General features: G+C 46.6%; 1 protein-coding gene and 2 long non-coding RNA genes across 5 annotated transcripts; 2 read left to right on the forward strand and 1 right to left on the reverse strand.

The window, feature by feature from the left end:
• Nucleotides 1-2111: 2111 nt before the first annotated feature.
• Nucleotides 2112-6635, reverse strand: LOC135369956 (zinc finger protein 235-like). 3 transcript variants are annotated; one of them, XM_064603565.1, is made up of 4 exons: nucleotides 6404-6635; nucleotides 6326-6361; nucleotides 4724-4840; nucleotides 2112-4600 (listed from the first exon to the last, which is right to left on the reverse strand). In XM_064603565.1, the coding sequence occupies exons 2-4, from the start codon at nucleotides 6357-6359 to the stop codon at nucleotides 3291-3293; spliced, it is 1461 nt and encodes a 486-aa protein (XP_064459635.1). In that variant the 5' UTR covers nucleotides 6360-6361; nucleotides 6404-6635; the 3' UTR covers nucleotides 2112-3290. The 3 variants fall into 3 exon arrangements, with proteins under 3 accessions (XP_064459635.1, XP_064459634.1, XP_064459636.1); XM_064603564.1 differs by having other exon boundaries at nucleotides 6326-6635; XM_064603566.1 differs by having other exon boundaries at nucleotides 6058-6635.
• Nucleotides 6636-10555: 3920 nt separating this feature from the next.
• Nucleotides 10556-13534, forward strand: LOC135370607 (uncharacterized). The gene is made up of 3 exons (XR_010415395.1): nucleotides 10556-10828; nucleotides 11938-11979; nucleotides 13245-13534. It is a non-coding gene; the product is annotated as an uncharacterized LOC135370607 (long non-coding RNA).
• A 1075-nt stretch (nucleotides 13535-14609) lies between these two features.
• Nucleotides 14610-17161, forward strand: LOC135370608 (uncharacterized). The gene is made up of 4 exons (XR_010415396.1): nucleotides 14610-14678; nucleotides 14760-14897; nucleotides 16332-16373; nucleotides 16910-17161. It is a non-coding gene; the product is annotated as an uncharacterized LOC135370608 (long non-coding RNA).
• Nucleotides 17162-17583: the final 422 nt, after the last annotated feature.

The following is a 17583-nucleotide window of genomic DNA, read 5'->3' on the forward strand; positions in this document are numbered from 1 at the left end:
GACACGGACACAGTGGTTTTATGTATCTCGTGATGCCATAGGAGTTGCAGTGCAATGAATGCTTTGCAGCAGAATAGACGGGGCTAGATTATAAAAAGGCAGTGCAGCGTGTTCTTGTCTCCTTCCATTTGTGCTGCAAGAGCAGGGGCGCCTAGGAATACTGGGCCACAAGAAATTCAGCGAAAGCATCTCTGAGCGTCACCACAGCACGCAAAAAAAAAAAAAGCCTTTAAAAAACGATGTTCAATCGTAAAGCCTTCGTCTGTGCTGTTGTAGGGGCATACACTGAACCCACGTTGGTGCGCTTCGTCGAGCGCATGTGTCAACCGACGGACGTAGGTCCGTGGCAGTGAGAACATGCACAAACTGCGCACATCCGCATGCGTCAGTTTCGCTGCGTCGAACGCACTGCTGTGCGGCAAAGTTCAGCCGTTGCCAACTCTTGTACGTCCGTGCGTGGGAGCTCTCCGTTAGCTCGCGTTGTCATGGTAACTGACGGATACAGGCCAACGGAACGGATGCCTGTGCGTCAAAACAAAACGAGAAGACAGATAAGACTTCAGAAGAAGTACTTATAGAAATCCTGCGTTGTAATCATGATCATCTGAAAGACGTCTCTGGCGGTATGAGAGACGGGGGATACCTGCTATAAATCGCATGACTCGATCGTTTTCGGTGAAGAAATAAACCTATGTTGTTTTTCGATGCGGATGACAATAACTGATCCATATTATACCATTAACGTATTGTAGACAGCCATCTTTACACACTTTGGGAAGATGTATCGACTTAAGATAGCAATGGCTCTCATGGGTTCCCTTTAAAGATAATGCGCATGATCATCTCACGATAAGAACCCTTCAAGTATTCTTACTCTTTTTGCGGCTTGGACTGACTGACCAACCAGTTGTAATGAGGAATGAGATTCCAACACGATTCAAGCCGGGTTACTAAATTAACGGGATAGAATTTCCGCTTACTGAAGTGTGGCCCTAATAGCACTTTCCAACTATAGAAATTGGCTGACGAGATTCAGGTGCCAAATTCATCGCGTTGGACATTGCCTCGGCGTATCGGTCAGATCAGTTCCAGGACGTTCCAATGAACAAACCATTTAAAATAATAAAATTGTGGCGGTGTGTGCCGCTAGAGGATCGAGTTTTATTTGGGAGCGGCCACTGTGCTCATAGCTCGGAAATAAAATTTTAAGACTGGCCAAGAACTACATTTACAAGAACAATGTTGCAGTATCTGGTGACAAATAAATATAATAACTGGAAAGAGATGAGTAAGGGCAAAATGCGGAAAATTTAATGAGTCAGTCTTTCGCTTGAAAGTATAACGATGAAAGCCAAGGAAACGATATTTTGCACTATACAGCACTATACACGGCCGTGAATGAGCTCCAGAGTCTGTAGTGTATGGGCCGCAGACAATTTTTCACGCATTGCAGATCAGAAAGGAAAAAGGAAAATGAAAAGGTAAAAAGTGAAAACATCACCCATTCCCTTTCCCCGCTTCCGATACAGCAAAAACGAATATATATATATATATATATATAAGTTCAAAAAAAGACGCGGAAACAGATTTTAGGGAAGTTAAAAACACTAGTTTATTACATGGGGAGACGTTAAAAAGAAAAATGGGCAAGGGGTCGACGTTTCGACAGTGGCACTGTCTTCGTCAGGACAAAAGGACCTTTTGTCCTGACGAAGACAGTGTCGAAACGTCACTGTCGAAACGTCGACCCCTTGCACATTTTTCTTTTTAACGTCTCCCCATGTAATAAACTAGTGTTTTTAACTTCCCTAAAATCTGTTTCCGCGTCTTTTTTTGAACTTCTGTAAAACTTCGTGGCCGTTTGATAATCCTTTTACCTCACCCTATATATATATATATATATATATATACGCGGGTACGTAAATGGGTGTGTAAACGGGTATTAGCTAACTTCGTTTACTGTTACATCTTTCCCCGCAAGTTGTACCATAAGAAATGTTATTGTATCGACATCATGTTGAAAGATCTATCGTTTGAAAACTTTACGGTTCTCATAGTGTTTGATGCTCCACAAATCATGCTCATCGCAGTGTACACCTCCAATAAGGCTATTAGCGAACGTTTTGTATTTATTCCCGTATACCAAGTCATCGCTGTTTTTGTAGACAAAGAAAAAAATACTTTCATTCACTTCTCCTCAAGTCGAGGCTCCCCTTCCGCGAGGAATATAGTCGTACCAAAATGCTGCGTGCTCGTATCGGTCTCCTTCATCTGTGTAGATCATTCTTACACACGATACAGAGTGCAAAGATTGCAGTAAACTTCGAGGATATTTAAAAAAATGTCTCCCTTCGAACGCATGGAACCGTTACTTTTTTCGGTCACGGTTTAACCGGTTCATGGGCAGTAATTTTGAAACGTGAAAGCGAGCTTACGCTCACCGTACGCGGTTGTAAGAGAAAGGTGTGAGATAACTGTTTCGGGTGAGTAAAAAAAAAAAAAAAAAAAAAAAGTCGGCCAGTAGTGCAATGATTTCACCTCTGAACCGATTCCCGAACCGGTAACCGTACGCATTTTTTTCGGTTTAGTTCCGGTTCGGTTCGGGACAAGCAAAAAAATTGTTCGCACAGATGATGAACTAGACACACACACATACGAAGCTCTACGAAGTTCGGTTTCGTCAGAAAATGACGTTTTCTTCCGGTTTTCGGTTCAGGTTCGGTTCCGGTTCCGATCCCTGCTTCAGAGACAGTGCTTTTAAAAGGACGTGCGAGGCGCAAAACTCGTTCGTTGTTTGTGCGTGCGCTGGAGGCGTTGGCTGCTTTTGGTAATAAACCTTCCTTGTTTGTTCATTTGCTGTGTTGTGTTTTCCCCTCGTTGCTGAGGATTGACGGTCCTCAGGGTATCTACCGCTGAGGGTCCTCGGAGAGTGGGAACCTTGGTTCCTATACGACGCCCGTACGGCTTCCCTCTAGTAGGTGCGTTCACGTGTGATAGTTCATGCCATGAGAGTGACTCAATGTTGCAGGGCAGATTTTCTCACTTCTGTGCCTTCTCTGCAGAATGTGCGTGCTTACGTGTGGCTTCCCGGATGTGCAGAATGAATGAATTGTGCTACCCATTGTTAACACTTGCCAGTGTGTGCCTGAACGTGATATTTCAGATGTGCAGAATGAGTGAATTCTGCTCCACAGTGTCTGCACTTGAACGGCTTCTCTCCAGTATGTGTTTGCGTGTGACACTTCAGGCCGTTAAGAGTTATGGAATGCTGCGGGGCAGAGTACGCATGTTTACGGTCTCTCTACAGTGTGCGTTTGTGTGTGACTTCTCAGATGTGCAGACCGAGTGAATTCTGCTCCACAGTGCCTGCACTTGAACGGCTTCTCTCCGGTGTGTGTTCGTGTGTGACGTTTCAGGCGATAAGAGTTCCTGAATGCTGCGGGACAGCGTTCACACTTGTAGGGTTTCTCCCCAGTATGTGTCCGCATATGATATTTCAGGTTTCCAGACACACTGAATGCTGCAAGACAGAGTTCACACTTGAATGGTTTCTCCCCAGTGTGCGTTCGCATGTGACATTTCAGGCTTCCAGACATACTGAATGCTGCGGGACAGAGCTCACATGTATACGGTTTCTCCTTGGCATGTGTTTGCATGTGACATTTCAGGCTGTAAGGCACATCATATGCCATAGGACAGAGTTCACACTTGTATGGCTTCTCTAGAGAGTGTGTTCGCATGTGACATCTCAGCTGTGCAGGCTGTTTGAAGTCTGCCCCACACTCTTTGCACTTGAACGGCTTCTCTCCCGTATGTGTTTGCGTGTGACGTTTCAGGCCGTTAGAGTTCCTGAATGCTGCAGGACAACGTTCACACTTGTACGGCATCTCTCCGGTGTGTGTTCCGATGTGCCCCCTCAGGTTTGCGTACCGAGCGAATTCTGCTCCACATTGTTTGCACTTGAATGGCTTCTCTCCTGTATGCGTTCGTGTGTGACATTTCAGATTACCAGAGCAACTGAATGCTGCAGGACAACGTTCACACTTGTACGGCTTCTCGCCGGTGTGTGTTCGCATGTGTCTTCCGAGACCTGCAGACTGAGTGAATTCTGCACCGCAGTGTTTGCACTTGAACGGCTTCTCTCCCGTATGTGTTCGCGTGTGACATTTCAGGACATGAGAGTAGTTGAATGTTGCCGGACAGAGTTCACACCTGTATGGTTTCTCGCCGGTGTGCATTTGTGTGTGACTTTTCAGATGTGCAGACTGAGTGAATTCTGCTCCGCAGCGTTCGCACTTGAACGGCTTCTCTCCCGTATGTGTTTGCTTGTGCAGCTCCTCTAAGGTATGTGCTGGCATATGAGGCCTCAAATCTGGATCTTGCATGGTGCATCTTTCTTGCAGTTGATCCTGTCCACTCAAGAATGCAGTTGGCTCAGAGGGTACCTCTGAGACGTCATCGTTCACTCTGCCCGAGGTACACTGATGGAGAGAACTGTCCCTGAACTGTGTAGTTGAGGAGCTGCAGCTTGGGTTGAGGCTGCCGCAAGAGTCCTGACATTCTTTTTTAATTTGAAGCACACCTCTGGCCACTACCTGTCCTGAAATGAGAAAGTAAAACTCGTTGGAAGAAACTGCTTTGTCTAGGGGCAACATACGTAGTTGCAATGTCTTCAAAGGCAGGGTCACCACTATCGTAAGTTTTGAATAAAACAATGCCCCACCTTGAACGCCGTCCGTGATAATTTTGCCACTGTGTTCATGATGGTCTAGAACGGGGTAGCTGGTGTTGTAGGGTTCAGTCTTGACACAGATGGAGACACCAGCACCTACTGTGGTTCCTGAAAACCAGAAAAAAAAAAACGCTTTTTACATTTTCCAAATTTGAAAAACACAGCCACGTATTGAAGATGTGCGCCACCGCAAAGTTCACTTTTGGTCGAATTCGGGTGGTCGTTTCGTAGCAACCTTTTCTGCCAGATCCAGAGCAGTCATGTTCGCTTGGTCAGAACGAAGCAAATCTCGCATGTTTGCGTGGTGCTTTCCGAGCGCTCAGAATTTGCCAGCTAGCACTTTTTTTTTTGCCCGGTCTCAAAACGATCGAGCAGCGGATCGCTCAACTATATCCAGTGTCGTGGCCCGCACGTCGAAATCACGTGGTTTAGCAGACGACAGAACTCGAAGACGGGCAACCACGATGCCCCTGGCGTTACCCAAGTAAACTAAATCCGCTAGATCCCTAGCGCTGATGTTCGAGTGGCAACGGTCACGTGATACAGCTTGGCCTCCGACCTAGCAATTTCCCGAGCGCTAGGCCATGTTGCCACGAAATGACTGCTCGAATTCGCCCTTTGAAATCCGAGTATTTTGTATGTCTGCGTATGTGCCATCGGCTAATATATTACCATCAAGAGGGTCCAGACCTCGACTGTCACTGACTCGCATGTGGCTATGTAATTTATGTATAGATGGGCCGCCGGCATAAATGAGAAATTTGTATACACTACAATTTGTTACAGCAAAAGCTTCTTCTCTACAATAACATTTTCGTGGTGTTCCAGTGTTGTATTCATATGTGCACTTGTATATCATAGCAGGTATCTTTACATAAAACTTTGCATTTTCCTTGATGCGCACTAGGCAAGCGTGCACTTGTCCATTGAGTTACGACTCTCAACGTGTAAGATTATGAAGAGCTGTACAGCACACATCAAGCAGACGACGCCCTGTCTAAGCTGTCGTCTGCTCGGATCTCCTAAGTCCTGTGGCAGCACATTCTTGGAAGCACACCGTGCCATGTAAATACATGTAATATAATTTCAATGGCCATTATAACCACTTAGAAAGTACTCCAAATATATTTCACGTCAAGATAAGCAGATAAAGTGTTTGGGAGGGATATACTATCCAGCACAGCAGTTTTCTATCCAGCAGTTTTCTTCTTACAATAACGACGAGGCTGCGCAAGAAAGTTGTTCCCATTTCCGTGGGTTGAACTCCCAATTTTCATCACTACCAAAACATTACGAGACTGAAACGAGATCTATAAATATCTCACCCGAGATGTAATCTGCTGTGATTTCCTCCATAACACGGACACCAGGCACAGATGAGAAATGCGAGCGTTTTCGACAAAGATTGAGTCAGTACACTGCCTACTCCAAAGCTAACTGCATCTTATGGGCATATTGCGTCAATCATTTGGCACAATACTTAGCAGTCTATTCGACTGGTATACAGCTTGCGCAGCCATACATGTCACAGAGAGATTTGTGCTTGTTCGTTGTCATAGCAGAAAGTAGAACAGCTTCAGAAGTCGAACTTACTATCGATGGTCTCTCTCTTGACTTCCATCATCATCACTACGAAGCGAACAAACATCTGATCGGTAATGTGAATGTCTTGCTTTCAAATTCTTTCTTGAGCGAGATGAAATCGCACGCTTATATTCTAAAAACAGAGCATGGCGTTGCTGTGCGGACTAATTACGAAGCAGTGTTCGTTCAAAGAACTAAGAAATTACCGAAAACACAACTCAAACTACAGCGCGATGAAGTACGAAACGAAACGACGAAATCATGAAGCGTGGCGTAACCAGCGTAACTGCGTAACTATACGTGGCGTAACCATGCGTAACAGGCACCCGTATCCGTGCACTGTTGCCGACCCAAAAGTGCGACTTGGATGTTTCCAAAACTTACAAAAACAAAAAGAAAGAAAGAAAGGGCAGAGGAAATGAAAAACATAAAGCGAGTGTTGTGGTCCGTTGCCACATACTTGCCGAACAATCGCCTCTCCCTGTTTATAAACAGATGACGTCATAGTGTTCGACAGCGCCACCAATTTGGTAGAGTCGAACTACGCTCGAAGCTATAGGGGGCGAACAAGGTCGCGCACGAAAGCCAGGGGATTACGATGATCCCTGTAAGGGACGCGACATTCGGTCATTCTTTTCTTTCCATAGGAGGCAGCGAACAAGTGTTCATTCGTGGAACCCCCCCTCCCCCCCCCTTCCGATTCGTTTCGGTTTCAGTCTGTCTACCAACGTCATGATGACGTTTCTCGGGTAGAGGTCCATTCTTCGCGCGTTTTGCTTTCGTTCTCCCGAGCACCGTTCAACACAAGCGTCATAACCCGGAAAGCGGTTTTGAGTAGTTTAAGTGGTTTAAAGTTTTGATTTGACCAATTGATTTTGTTTTTAAGTTCTGCACTCTGTCATCTCCCTTTGGGGCCTCGTTTCCCACTTCGGGAAAAAGACCGAGCCAATTTCTAAAGAGGAGTGCGGGTGCGGGTATACTCGCGGATACCCGCCCAAGTTTGCTCTTCGCGGGTACACATATTTCTGTGTCGTCGCGGGCTGCGGGTAAGATGCGGGTAGACCCGCACTGCCTTCGTGGATTACGCGGGTATACCCGCGATACCCGCAGGCGCAAGTCCGCCCCTCCGGCTTTTGGTGCACGACCCGACTCATTGCGAATATTTGACCCAAACTACTTTCCAAGACGTTCCATATCCAGACCTTCCGTGGTGCGTGAGATGATGACAACATTGTCTGTGGTAACCTAGAATGGGATGGTATGCTGCGCGAAGGATGAAGTCGTGTCGGGACGACGGGCCTGCCGACAGGTGGCTACCACGGGCTGCTTGCGCGGTCGTTTCCAGCGCCCTCTCCGTCACGTGATACTGTGAACAACATCTGAGCGCGTTCTCCGGAGTACAGCACACGAGAAAAAGAGGTGGAATCTAGCGAAAATAGAAAATAAATAAAAGCGAAGTGTGCACGTGCTCATAGCTGTCTTATACGCACCTGCTGGGGGTCGTAACAAACTACACCAAATGCAACAACTGGAGGCGATATTGTCTGGATTCTTCTTCTTTGTAGGGGGTGAGAGTTGTCAGCCACAGTCCCACGTCGGTGCCGGCGGCAACGAAAGGGCGGACCAGCTGGCGTCCTCGGCACACCTGGGCTGCAGCAATATTTTGCCAACTCCGGACGACACCGACAGGCAGATGGTCGTTCAGCAGCTTGTTGAACTGCGCAATACACCCTGGGATCCGGGACATCACGCACCATCATCGCCCCTTTCTTCCCACGAAAAACCTTCCTCGAAGCATACAGACCATGCTCCATATAGGCTCCGCACTGGGTGTGCGTTCACCAACTCTCAACCATTCAAGATCGGCTCTAGGGGTGACGCCACTGTCAACAACCCGAAACAATCGAACACATCCTGCGAGACTGCCGAGCATATACCATTCTGCGCTCGAAGCCCATCTCCCTCGCTCCACCTCGAGCACGCTGGCGGACATGCTCTACCCCCGGTGGTTCTTCTGCCGAACGTTCCGCCAAAGCAAGAAACCTCATTCTCTTTCTGCAGAAGGCAGACCAGTGCTCAACGACCCTTTTAACACTTTGCTCTCCCCAACGAACTCATGCACCCTCTACACATCTCTACCCTTCATCCTTCATCCTCTATCCTCCATCCGTCCGTCCTTTCTTTGTGGTTTGTTTGTGTTTTGTGTTCTTTTTTTTTTCGCTATAGTCGTGACGACGCCCACCTCTGTGTGGCCAACAACGACGAGCCTATCCTGCCGTTACCCCCCCCCCCCCACCCGCCGCAACAAATGCACTTGCAAAAGACAAATCGTGTGTCCTTCAAACATAAGCGGAAACGACAACGTGCGAACATCATTTGCACGACTGGTGAAGCACACAAATAGAAACTTTACACTCTCGCACGGCTTTTTACACACACACACACACAAAATTATGCTGCGTATCAATTGGGTGAGTTAGTATCGATGTGTACTGTGATGAGCGGCCTTACATTTGCAGCTGAGGCAAAGGTGCGTATCGCAAATAAAGAGTCATCATGAGACATATTGCATCTTTGGAACAAAATTTTGGTAGAGCATCTTCGTGTATACGACGAAACCGATCAACACGAGCTGACAAACTACTCGGTAATGGAACGTGTCCCACGCAGTACATCTCAAAGCGTATCAACGGAAAGGGTTCGTGTAGAGCTCTCACGAAAAGGCACGATTTAAATGGTTTTCCCATCAAAGAGAATCGAGAGGAGGAGGAGGAGTGTCGTTGGGAGGAACCTGAGAGGTCTGCCTGCCTGATTAGGCGGCATGTTTCTCGGGAAGGGAAAGGTGGTGGAGTGGAGGAGAGGAAAGGGTGAAGTGGAAGACCGAGCGGAATCCGCTCGGGGGGAGGATAGCTGCGTCCATGGGCCGACTTCAGGGGAACTGTGCCGGCATACGCCTATTACACATCTGAGGGAAACCCAGGAAAAACCCCAGACGGCACAGCCGGCCCGCGGATTCGAACCGCGGACCTCCCAGTCTCCAAGCGCACGCGTTACCGCTGCGCCACCGGAGCTGGTAGAATCGAGAGTGATGAAGAATAACGAGCATTGTGTCCTGGCCTAATGCGCACAGTGACAGTGCAGATACAGGTGTGTGTTACACATGTATGTTAAAAAACAACAACTTTATTACCAGATGATGAATGGGGAGTTTTATCTTCAGGGGCGATGCTCTACCACATTGCTGGTGGTGATGTGGGGAATGAAACAATGAGCCCCTTCACAATAAGAATCCAAGTCCTATGGTATCCAGAAAGGCGAAGAGAGCTTTGATGACAAAGCGTCGGTGAGGCTGGATGTGTGTGTTTCAGGTATTGTTGTCAGGCGATCTTAATTTTCTCGTCTGGCTTCTACCTAATGTCTCGCCGAAACTGCAAAGGATGAAAATAATGATGATGGTCACGTGCATGTCGACGTGGACGCTTCATAGCAATAGCAAAGAAGCCAACCGTTCTTCTGGGTTTCCCGACCAACCGTGTCCCAATAAGTACGCGTACATATTGGGTGCACGCTTAGAAATGAACTTCACCGCATAGCACGCTCCTAGCCAACCATAATCTCGAATGACATCGTTATCTTCCCTGATTTGTTGAAAACGGGAGGCGTACGCCTTCTTTTGTGACAATTATGAACAGCATAAGTGTCACAAAGAAGGCGTACGCCTCCCGTTTTCAACAAATCAGGGCAGATAACGATATCATTCAATGTTATGGTTGGCTAGGAGCGTGCTATGCGGTGAAATTCATTTGTAAGAGTGTACGTATACATATTGTACGCGTACACTTACAGGTATACCTGTCGAGCCGAAATGGTACAGATGGCAACAGGTAATTGAAAATGAGGGAACACAGAGACAACAAAAGTGAACACGACTAGAGTAATTGTCACGAAAATGTTATACCCATCTATACCACAAACTTGTATTAGTTCAATTTCTACGTTCAAAGTGATCCCCTTTGTATTTGCAATGGCAGCTGTATAGTCTTTCTTGAATGTCACGGCATTAACTAGTGGCCATTGCCGGCAGAATTTAATCAAACGCTCGGACGGGATCTCATTTTCTGTATATCGTGTCGTAATAATAGTTTCGGAAATCGTGACATTCCCAGCCAGTTAGACAAAAGAGCACATTGAACGTAGAAGTATAATCAACTTTAATTACAATTTATTTATTTATGAGGTGCCCGTGAACAGCCGGTAAATGGCCTAGGACGCGTGCAAGCAAGTGGTGTATGTTGCAAGAAGGTAATCATATCTTGAGAACGGCTCTTGTCCTATTCACTTTGTGTTCTTTAATGTCCCTGATTCTCGAGGAAAAGGCTCTTGTACATTTATTTGCCCGTGCACGTCACTTGAAACCTTGAAGAAAACAACGGTTGGCTTCCCTGCTATCAACTGTCCACGTCGACATGCACGTTGCCATCATCGTCATCATTGTCATCCTTTGCAGTTTAGGTGAGATATTGGGTTGAAGCCAGCATAGGAAGTTTCCGTTCAGTAAGTACGCAGTAGTAGTAGTAGTAAGTTAAGGCGGACTAATTTCTTAAGAAAGTCTATGGGGATTTTTTTGTTCGCAGGGTTCTCGTAAACCTCGTTAGATTTCTACACGAAATATCTACAGGCGTGTTCTGCTCGCGTTTATCTAGGGAATGACACATTTTTGAAGGTCTGACGCGATCCACTGATTTTTTTTTGCGAATTAAAGTTTGTCAAATTTTCAATACGTGGGAGATGCAACGAAATCGCTTCTCTCGACCCCAGCGCTTCATATTTAAGCCAAAATGGTGTCATTCCCTAGAGTAGCGGTCTGGGTATTGATTGCAGTCAACAATTTCCACAAGCTTGCTGCGGTTTTCCCGATCCCTGCGAATGAAAATAACGGGTTTGTCGTTTGCTAGCGCGTTCTGCACGCTGGCACCGATTATATTACTTCATTAGAGCGCTAGAGAAAAGCAAAACTAAGAAAACAATTTTGAGACGGTGTAGCCAACAATCTCCGGAAGCGAATGTTGACTATATATATCGCATGAGTCCGCCTTAAGCCACCCAAAAGATAGTGTGAACTTGCCGGATAAGCGATGGGTTGTTTACCGTATTGCATGCCGGGATTGCACCGCAACGTATATAGGGGAAACAGGTCGAAAGGTAAAAACAAGAACGAAGGAGCATAAATATCATATAGAAAGAAACGCGCGAACAAACGAACAGAGTTATGCGAGCACGTTGAAAAGACCGGTCATAGGCGGTTAACCTATAGATAGCCCCGATATTCTAGCTCGTGAAGGTCGCTGTGGAGTAAGGAAAAATCTGGAATCCTGGCACATCAAAACAAGTCCAAATTGCATCAACAAGCATCCAGGACCGCTTTCCGATAGGTACGCCCCCATGTTTAAATAGCTGACGCGTGACGGATGAACCTCATTCTGATGATGAGGCCTGGATAATGGCCCCGAAACGTTAACACTTACTGTATTTTAAGTCTTGTTTTTATTCTGTTGTGCTGTCGGTAATGAAAGTAAGTACGCATCGTAACCAGCCTCCTCAACATTTAGGCATCTTTTCAGATGTGATATTGGTGGCAGGCCAAAACTGTAGATTTCCTAATGGTAAGTAGTAGTAGATTACGTTACACTAGCAATTTTTCGTGATACCGTTTTACTGCGGTATGTATTGCGTGCTGTGATTCAATACATTTAGGGTCGCACCTTTTCGGGTGAAATGCGCTTTTCCCAGTGGTTTATCCAGAATCTCAAGCACGGAGGAGTTGTTGTGAAAAAATTGCACTCATTGTGACCCCAGCAGCGCTCTCGGACATTCTCACCATCACGATCACGATCAGGATCTCCAACGCCGCTCCGATCATTCCCGTCATCTCTCATCGTCATCGCTCATCATCGTCACCACGCATATATGAGACCCCCTAGCTAGACCCCAACTCCTGAGTGGAAAACCTCCCCACTTCATCATCAGAATATATATGTTGTTGTTGTTGTTGTTGGAAAAAATTCGGGGGGGGGGGGTCATCATTATAGTTACGTCATTACAGCGTAACGTATCATTACCGACATTTGTCTAAAGCTGAAATCTCAAGGGCAACTCCCATAGGGGGTACACAGGTGAAAAAGTTAGGGTGATGTCACTGAACATTTGGGAGTGTTGGGGGGTGTAGGGGGGGGGACGGGGGGGGGGGGTCTGGATAAATCGCTGGCCTTTCCGGATGGACCGGAAGGAGCGACCATCAGGCGTTACTTCGAAATGTAATTCGTGATAACAATTGTCGGATGTTAACGTCCGCAGTTGAAGGTGCATATAAAACATGCATTCCTCGCGAATTTGCCCCAAGCGTCACATGATATTTGAAGCGTACGTTTGAATGGAAACATTTGGCTTCGTGAGTGGGTGCGTTAAGTAGGCGCCCCCGTGCGCGAGTGTTTCAGCTTAGGGTCCAGTCCAGTCCACTGACATGCGACGCAAGCGCCACTTGCGCGCCCGGAAGTGTAAGACCCCGTGCCGCTTTTCGTGCTCCTTTTTCATTTCGGTGCATGCTGTAGAAGTGATCAACGCAGCACGCGAGGTGCCCCTGTTCTGCACACGTTCAAAGATCCTGCACTCGTAAGAAGATAAGGATAAGATAAGATAAGGAGGGATAGTCGTGACCTATAACGTGGTCCCCAGCACGTGGCTCATGAGAGCGGAACGGTGCGTGAGATGGAGAAGAAAGCAACCAAGACAAATGAATACGATACCCTCCAAGACTTTCGTATGAAAAGTTCCAAAGTAAACAAGGTTGAAACTGGTTGCTACGCTTGCAGTAGCTCTCGTAGTAACAGTATCTCGACTTACACTTGTTACAATGTTCTCTTATCGCAAGATTGTTCACAACGGAATCTGGAAGTGGCTTGCCAGTATGGCCAGACGGAATCGTGGTACCGAGACAATGACAAGTCAACATGTGTGCAACGTCCATACAAGAAGTGTGGATCCAATTGCAACAACTTCAAGACAGCAGGCCAATGTGAAACATCGTGCAAGCCCGTCGGGTGGTGGTGGAGGCGCAAGTGAGACGAAAATCACCAACAGACGGCCGCACCTGCGGTCGAATCATGGTGGAAAGTAACAAAACGTATTAACTGAATGCGCGAATAAAAAAAAAAGTGTGAATTATTGTGTAGTAATCTACTCTGTACCCCAAAGGAACACATCTCCCGTATTCGCAGGTGTTAGCCTAATTGTCATTCGCCGATATAATTAACTTAATTCATACGTGGTGCTAGAGCGAAGTGTTCGCTCCAGCCCCTTTTACGACGAGACTGCACTCTAAAAACAGAACTTCACCGCATAGCACGCTGTGATCCAACCATTGCAATGAATGACAGGGCTTGTAGGGTTTGGGCTGGTTGGTGCATGTTTAGGTTTTTAATCATCTTTAATGATAGTCTTATCGCTTCTGATTGCAACAGAGAGAGGGGGCGTACGCCTTTTTGTGGCAATTTTCATATATCAAAATTGCCACAAAAAGGCGTACGGCCAGCTCTCTCTTCGAATCAGGGTCGATAACTCTATCATTCGCGGCAATGGTTGGCGCACAGCGTGCTATGCGGTGAAGTTCTGTTTTTAGAGTGTGGGAAGCGACATGGGTTCGAATCCTCGCACAGGCTGTGCTCTCTGGGTGTATTCCTCCTCGAACGGTAAGACAAAATGCTCGAGTCCTACACTCTTAACAATGAACTTCGCCGCATAGAACGCACCTAGCCAACCATTATCTCGAATGATATCGTTATCTGCCCTGATTTGTTGAAAACGGGAGGCGTACGCCTTTTTTGTGACAATTATGAATAAGTGTCACAAAAAAGGCGTACGCCTCCCGTTTTCAACAAATCAGGGCAGATAACGGTATCATTCGAGATAATGGTTGGCTGGGAGCGTGCTATGCGGTGAAGTTCGTTTTTAAGAGTGTACAGCTGGCTAACCTTTTCAGTGACGTCCATCTTTCATCATCTTTCGTCTTTCACATGTTGTTGAGTTCGTTATACGTGGAAATGTTACACGAATATTTATTTACGCAATTAATTGGGCGTAGATTGCGGAACCATGTAGTAATCCATCACTTCTCTAGAGCTCTTACGAAAACCGACGACATGCATTCAGAAGATGAGATCCGTAGGAGCGTATAATATAATTGTAAATTATTTCGGCAATCGCTAGTAAAGCCGTGACTTTCAAGTGATATATACAGCTGACACGCAAAGACAAAGGAACACGTTTGAAAGTAGGATGCATGCAAGTTAGTGGTAGATCCAAGAAGGTATTTCTCTTTCTCTCTCTCTCTCTCTTTCCCTTCATTTGCAATTACATATTGCCATCTGTACCATTTCGGTCTGACAAGTACCTGTACCCGTTTGCTGAGACACAGCTCGTCACGGGAAACCCTGAAGAAAACAACGGTTCGCTCCCTGCCTCTCAAGCGGCCATCACATCGACATGCACGTTGCTATCATCATCATTTTCATCCTCTGCAGTTTAGGTGAGATATTAGGTTGAAGCCAGAATAGGAAGTTCAAGCAGCCAAATTTTGGCACGGATGTGTCTGTGCTGTTTGCGTGCGTATATAGGTTCAGATACCAAACTGTTCACGCCCAGGCGGTACTCCAGTATTGACCCAATATTGACAACAGCCAAGACTAGCAGTATTGGCCCAATGTGGCAAATGCAAAAGGGGAAAGGACGTTGGCCTGCTGGCGCATGATGAACGAGGGTCCGAGGATTCTGTTTGTCGCAGAAAACAAGGATCTGGCGTGTCAAGACAGAAGTTTTAAATTGTTTCCTTTTTTTTTATTTTGCGGGGGGGGAGGGGATGGGGAGTCCTGGAAGCAGATGCAAATGGTGCCATACCGACCTCGTCATTGAATCACTTTGTGTGCCTTTGTCCTCCGTGTCCTTCCTTTGTCCTTCAGTGCCTTTGTTTGTGCCTTTGTCAAGCATTTTGGCGCTTTCTTGATATTACGTAATCATGATGTACCAACTACCAGCAGACCCAAAGGAACGTTCTTCTTGAATCTCAGTGTCCTCCTTCACCGAGTTTTTGGCGTACTGTGGTAGTAACGACAACAATAAACGAAGGAGAAGTGATGATGCCATTGGACATTTTCCCGTGGTAGCTACAGGACTCTACCCCACTTCACAGCGCTTAATATGAGAGGATGAATTATGGTGAACGCGAAGCGACGAGAGGTCGGAGTTCTGTTTAGAGATCTGCGAGGAGTCCAGTAGCTTGCATGAAAGTAAAAAGGCAGCGAAGAGTCCCGCGCACTGATGCGCAGGGGAGCTTCATGGGCCAAGTACTTTGGACAAGCTGAATGGTCTATGGTCAAGGAGCTCAAGTTGGCGTCGAAACACCCGGCGCTCAAACGTGTACCCGGTCACAGTTGTCGATGATATGGAGGATCGTAGCTGGGTTGTGGCAAGCTGGGCGCAAGGCTGTTCATAATTGTCACAAAAAAGGCGTACGCCCCCCGTTTTCAACAAATCAGGGCAGATAACGATATCATTTGAGATGATGGTTGGCTAAGAGCGTGCTATGCGGTGAAGTTCATTTTTTAAGAGTGTAGTGTTGGACGGTTACTCTTCGGCGGGGGGCAATCGATAGGTATTTCTCCGGCATCGGCGATCACCATACGCGTCTCAGCGCTGCGCACTGCTTTACAGATACAGGCTGTCTGACATGATTAGGCCGAACATATTTTGTCTGCCACCACTTGGATGTTGGTAACGACCGCCTAATTTCACAGGTGTTTTTGCCCGCTCCCACCTGGCAATGTTACATTTAGTGAGCGGCAGGTCATGGTTCAATTCATTTACGTGAAACCGTTATATCTTCCCACTGCGATCCATTGAGATCCGTGTCCGTTCAGTTAGTACGCATGGAACCAGCCTTCTCAACATTTGGGCATCTTTTCAGAAGCGGTACTGGTGGCAGGTGTCATGTGTAGATATCCTCATGGTAAGTAGCCCGCATGATTACGTTACACTCGCAATTTTTCGTTGTAGACTGTTTTCGCGGCATGTATTGTGTGTATAGTCATTCAATATATTTAGGGTGTGATCTTTTTCGGGTTAAATGCCCTTTCTGGATGCGGAGGGAGGATCGGGTGCTATTTTCATCTCTCCACCCGAGAAACGTCATCATGACGTTGGTAGACAAACTGAAACCGAAACAGATCGGAAAGGGAGCGCTGGGTTCCACGAATGGGCATTTGTTCGCTGCCTCCTATTGAAAGAAGAGTAAGGACCGAAGGTCGCGTCCCTTTCAGAGACCATCGTAATCCCCTCAATATCGTGGCTTTCGGGCGTGACCTTGTTCGCCACTAGCTTTTGAACGTAGTTCAACTCTACCAAATTGGTGGCGCTGTCGAACACTATGACGTCATTTCTTTACAAACAGGTAGACAAGTTTCTTTGTGAACCAGGTAAAAAGCGGTGTTCTGTCATTCTTGATATAGTGTCTCGACTGAGATCTGCATTTTATCTTATCTCTAGACTGTTCCCATCGGAATGTGGAAGTGGATTGCCAGTATGGCCGGGAGTGGACGTGGTACCGCGACGGTAACACATGTGTGAAACGTCGACGGTGGAAGTGTGGATCAGGTTGCAACTCTTTCAACTCAGAAGGCCAATGTGAAACATCCTGCAAGTCCATCTGGTGGTGGTGCAAGTGAGACGAAGATCACCAACAGACGGCCACACCTGCCGTCGAATCATGGTGGAGATTAATAAAACGTATTAACCGAGCGCGCGAATTAACGACCCTCTGAATTGTTGTGCAGTACACTCTAAAAACAGAACTTCACCGCATATAGCACGCTGTGCGCCAACCATTCCCAACAATGATACACTCTTAAAAATGAACTTCATACATATGATGATGATATGATGATGATACATATGATGATGATGATACACTCTTAAAAATGAACTTCACCGCATAGCAGGCTCCTAGCCAACCATAATCTGGAATGATATCGTTATCTGCCCTGATTTGTTGAAAACGAGAGGCGTACGCCTTTTTTGTGACACTTATGTTGTTCATAATTGTCACAGAAAAGGCGTACGCCTCCCGTTTTGAACAAATCAGGACAGATAACGATATCATTCGAGATTATGGTTGGCCAGGAGCATGCTATGCGACGAAGTTCATTTTTAAGAGTGTACAC

Source organism: Ornithodoros turicata, chromosome 10 (genome assembly GCF_037126465.1).
Source record: "Ornithodoros turicata isolate Travis chromosome 10, ASM3712646v1, whole genome shotgun sequence".
Lineage (NCBI taxonomy): Eukaryota > Metazoa > Arthropoda > Arachnida > Ixodida > Argasidae > Ornithodoros > Ornithodoros turicata.